The sequence below is a fragment of the Phoenix dactylifera genome, unplaced genomic scaffold (assembly GCF_009389715.1).
Source record: "Phoenix dactylifera cultivar Barhee BC4 unplaced genomic scaffold, palm_55x_up_171113_PBpolish2nd_filt_p 001377F, whole genome shotgun sequence".
In the NCBI taxonomy this organism is placed as follows: Eukaryota; Viridiplantae; Streptophyta; class Magnoliopsida; order Arecales; family Arecaceae; genus Phoenix; species Phoenix dactylifera.
The window spans coordinates 31039-36195 of NW_024068701.1; the positions used below are offsets into that span (position 1 = coordinate 31039).

General features: G+C 38.7%; 1 protein-coding gene across 1 annotated transcript; it reads left to right on the forward strand.

Annotated features, from left to right (window-relative positions):
- Nucleotides 1-1325: 1325 nt before the first annotated feature.
- LOC120108523 (ylmG homolog protein 1-2, chloroplastic-like) lies at nt 1326-4802 on the forward strand. The gene is made up of 2 exons (XM_039122145.1): nt 1326-2110; nt 3978-4802. Exon 1 carries the CDS (start codon nt 1383-1385, stop codon nt 2088-2090), a length of 708 nt encoding a protein of 235 aa, XP_038978073.1. The 5' UTR covers nt 1326-1382; the 3' UTR covers nt 2091-2110; nt 3978-4802.
- The last annotated feature ends 355 nt before the right edge of the window (nt 4803-5157 follow it).

Sequence of the window (5157 nt, forward strand, 5' to 3'; positions counted from 1 at the left end):
ATTTGCGGAGTACCTGTGGCAGCTCTCCCTCTTCTGATCAGAAGATATACCTTGAGTGGTAAGCCGCATAGGCAGCCACTCAGTCGGATGCAGCTTCCTTTAAACATAGCTCTTCACCAACGTTTCAAAAGTCTACAAATTTGTACCAGTTGCTTTCTTTTTGTCTCTTTGCTCCCGAGTCCCTGAGCATGTACATAATCTTGAATACGGATCTAGGAGGAGTGGAGAGTCTTAAATGACGTCACCAGAATCAAGGTTTTTTTTGTAATTAAATTGTAATTGACTCTCTCTTCTCTGATCCATTCCTCCTCGCCCTCGGGGCAAGACTACTCTTGGTGCTGCTCCATGCCGACATCAACATGATCAAGCGGGATTAAAGTATCGGTAGCCATGATCACATGAGAGAAAGCATTGATATATCTTGTTTAAAAAATATACTCTTACTTTTGGCTACATAAGCAGCCATCCAATCTGCAGTCCTATTAGCTTCACGGTATACATGCTTGACCTGGAAGGTCCCTCCATCCCCCTTAACTAGGAATTGGATTTTTCGAACATACTTTGGTAAGACACCGCATCACCAACTAGCTAATTAGATGTAAGCCCCTAGATTTTACCATTTGTTCCTCGGCATATCGGATATTAGCAACAGCTTCCGATTGTTATTCCCCTTCCAAAGATATGTTTTTATTGTTTTACTGAAAGCACCACTACCTGTCTGAATTGCATGTGTTAAGAATGCCACTAGCATTGTGTAGAATTTAGATTCCCTAACATATGGATAGTTAATAAAAAGTTAAAAGCCAGATTATGAAAATAATTATCACTATTTCTACAATAACAAAAAGTAAGGATTTTATAGTGATGTTATAGCAAGACAACAACGTAATTAAAATCTTGAGCTTAACTTAGAGCCTATCTGGCATCGTTATAGTGTTTGTTTTTTTCTTTTTTGGTTAATCAAATAAATTAAACCATTTGAGTATATTTTATTATTCTACAACTTAGTAAAATACTATATAGATATTGATATTGAAGATAATACTGCCATAAAATTTTGCTATTCTTTGCTTTTTGTTTTCACTCTTTATTGGAAGTAATAAATCTCGACTACCAAAATCTCTAAAATTTTTACAAACAATTAAAAAAGAAGAAGGGGGCTTCATTCATATCTAGTCTACTTTTCTTCTCCTTGAGTATTTGGAAACGAGAACCAAAAAAGTTTCTATTGGGCCCTCAGTTTCTATTGGGCTTTGAGCCAGTGATATGCGAGCCCAAAATGTTGGTCTTCACGTTGAAGTAAACTTGAAACCACGACCCTGGAGACCGTCCCCGCTACTTTGGACACCAAAAGCAAGGCAAACTGAAATTGTGCCTCATCCATGGCGACTGTCGTCTCCTCCACCGCCCTCTCCCTCCGAAACCCTAACCCTAATTCCACCCTCTGCTTCCTACACAAACCCCTCCCCTCCTCCCTGTCCCTCCTCCGCCTCCCCCATTCTAACTCCCTACACCTCCGCCTCTCCCGCCCCTCCAAATCCCTCGTCGTCTCCTCCTCTCTCGCCTCTCCCCCGCCGCCGCCCCCCACCCTCCTCCCCGACTCCACCCGCACCCTCTCCTCCCTTCTCGCCCTCGCCCTCTCCGTCTCCAAGCTCGTCCTCTCCCTCCCGGCCCGCATCGCCGCTGCCGCCACCCGCGGCGCCGTCCCCTCCACGGTGGAGCTTGCCGAGATCCGGGACCTCCGGGGGAGCCTCGCCTGTGCGGTGGGGCCCCTCTTCTTCGCGGCCCTCAAGGACCGGCCAAGCGGGTACCTCAATACCCCGCTCACCGTGGTCGCCTCCGGCATGGCCAAGTGGCTCGACATCTACAGCGGGGTTCTCATGGTTAGGGTCCTTCTCAGCTGGTTCCCCAACATTCCCTGGGATCGCCAACCCCTCTCGGCCATTAGGGATCTCTGCGACCCTTACCTCAATCTCTTCAGGAACATCATCCCGCCGGTGTTTGATACCCTGGATGTGAGCCCCCTTCTTGCTTTCGCCGTCTTGGGGACTCTTGGTTCGATTCTTAACAACAGCAGAGGGATGTATTGAAGGAGCTGCGGACAAAGAAGGTTTTTCTTTTAACTTCTCTCTATGCAATATTCATCCAATTCTGTGTTGGTTGAAGCCTCTTGATTAGGTTGGTTACGAATATATACGCATGTGATTGTCTATGAGTTTGATACACAATATCTTGAAGAAGAAATTTTGTCTTTTTTTCCCTTCTTTGCCTTAAAGTTTGTATTTTGTAACTTGAGGAGTTGGCAATTTTTTTTTTTTTTTTTTTGGGGGGGGGGAATTACTGACATGCACAATTATTTCACTTTGATCCCTTCTTTTAATACTAATTCTGTAACTTCTTAGGAGATAGCTGTGCCAAATGGTCCAAAGAATTCTTAGATTGGAACTTTATTATCTATTTCTATGTAGGTAGTGAATAATTGCATATAGCAAGACAGTCTTAATCATTCAGATACCATTATGCTGCTGTAATTTTGCCCCCATTTCCTTTTGTGCTTTCCTTTGCCAAGGCTTTGCTCGGTATAGCTAGTGAAAAAGAAACGGGCCAAGAATGTGCTAAGCACTAATGGTCTGAAATTGGTCATTGTTTACTAGCTTAAAGAATATATATGTGCCATTTGTTTGCTACTTCAGAATGGAAAAACATATTAAAACTTCACTAGATAGCTAAATGAGAATCCAGAATGCGATAATGTTTGAGCTGAAAGCTTTCATCCGTAACTCTTGAATCTTATGGAATATTTTACTTTTGTAGGAAACCTTGATAGATCTTGCAGTATAAAATTCAATCGACAATATATGTCAACTGGGAAATGATAAGATGTTTTAGTATATTTCATCTCTGGAACATTTGTGAGTATTTGTCCATATGAATGAACATAAGATTATGTTATGCTAAAATTTTTCTGGACATTGCTAATTTATAAATTCTTTGGACACATAATAATTGAACCCATTTTCGTTCTGGATCTTTTTTTTTTAATCTAAAATCGTCATACTAGGACTGGAATTCTGGAGTCTTTATTAGACTACAACCAGTCTATGGAGTTTCTGGACCAACCAAAGAAGCCTGTACATGCTTACGTTTAAAAATTGCTTCTTGATAATGAATTCGTTGCTTCATTGCTTTGTAAAAGTTTAGAGCCATGTTCATTAGTCAGATATATAAAATTCATGAAGGCTAAAGTGAACAAGCTGAGCTTTGTGCCTCCTCTAATTTCCATCAAAATAAGCCTTCACTATAAAATCTGATGCACATGAGTATTAGCACACACACTTGCTGTCCTTGATATTTTTGGCATTTATGTTTAGTGATCATGTTTTCAGAACTTTAGTTGGCATATAATGTTCATGTTTCCTTGGTTTTAACAAATATGGTACAACTACTAAGTGTCTATGTAGTGTATGCCTGACATAACCTTCTGAAAATCCAATGAATGGATAACTCTATATAATATAAATAATTTCCTATAATCTTTAATCAGAAAAAATGATTTAATGTAATCGCCACTATAAACAATACTAATTTCATAATGTGGTGTATCTAATGTTTAAAAAGCCAAAGGTGTAAGGTACTGAGTAAAGCATGAGATATAAGCTTCATGCATCTCTTTGGTTTGTATTGTGATCTCACTAAAATATTTTGAATCTAAGCAACATAAATGACATCAGTATTATGTTCCGACTCATATGACCTTCATCTAGCATAAGAAGTAACTTTATTTGAGATGCCCTTAGACATGCATAACTCTTATGACCCTAACATAATAGCATCTAGGAAGTAGAAATACTAGCGTGTTTGTACCATATATGTATTGGATGCGGATACTTGTTGAATACTTCTCAAATATATGTCCAGAGCTAGTTTTAAGTATCCTATTTTTCAAAATAAAAAAAAACACTCTGGATATTTTTCAGACGCACTGAAGTTACTTCCCTAATGCCTCCAAAGATGAAGAGGAGGGTGTTTTCTTGCTTTTAAATGTTAACCTTCGAACAGTAAAAGGTAAATTTTGGAGTCTACAATGTTCATGTTGAAAATATGAAGTGTATGGATTGGGATCAGTAATTTTTTGAGCTTGTAAAACTTGATGCGACCGTATAAAATATGAACTGTCAACTATTTTGTTCTGATAGCATCCTATGATTTATGGATGCTTTTCAAATTCATACCTACACACACACACACACATTTGAACATATACATATATGTGTATGTAGCTATGCATGCATCTATCTGTGAAACTTATTTGCTAGAATCAGAAGTGAGAGAGCGTGTGTAGGTTTGAGGTTCTGGGAAGATTTCGAAGTGGGTGCATTAGCTGAGGCAGAAGATTTTGGTTAATAAGGTATAAAATATATATGCTTCTTGATGTATCCAGGTGGTATCTTATCAATGTCCATGCTTCATAAACTAGCATAGGTTAACTATAAGATCTAAATTGAAAAACAAGCAGGAAATGTTTGCACGTGTCTAATCTTAAGCAAATGCATTTGCTTTTTACCCAATGCTAATACAAACTTATTACTTGCATGCTGCTAACTTTGAGAAGCACAGTGTGTGAGTGAGAGTGAGAGTTAGAACAAGACTTAATAATGATGGATCGTGTGATGTTGATAGAGTGCAATGCAGGTATCAGTTTGACCTTAACATGAGCGACTTGTACTTCCAGGTGTTAGCTGTTGCATTAATTACTCTAAATGCAGAGGAAGTTTTGAAGCCACCTTGTGGGTTGTACTAAATTATCATCAAAAAATGAAACCTATAAGTCTGCTTCCAAAATCATCATGCCATAAATTCTACTTGACAAGTTTTCAATCACCTTTTCAATGATATGTGTAATTTTGAATGTGCCATGCACTAGAAGAAATTCGTTATTCTTTCCAACATCTCCTTCATCTATCTCCTCCTAGTCTTCAACACAAGAAAACAAATGTCTTTTTCTCCATAATACTTTAATTTAATTTTCTATATACCTGAATGCACTTTTCATTTTAAATGCTACGGTTGCAAATTGATAAATATTAATATCATATCTGGTCAACGTTGTTATTTTCAGACTGCATGATTCATCGTGATCTGTAATTGCTGCAGTGC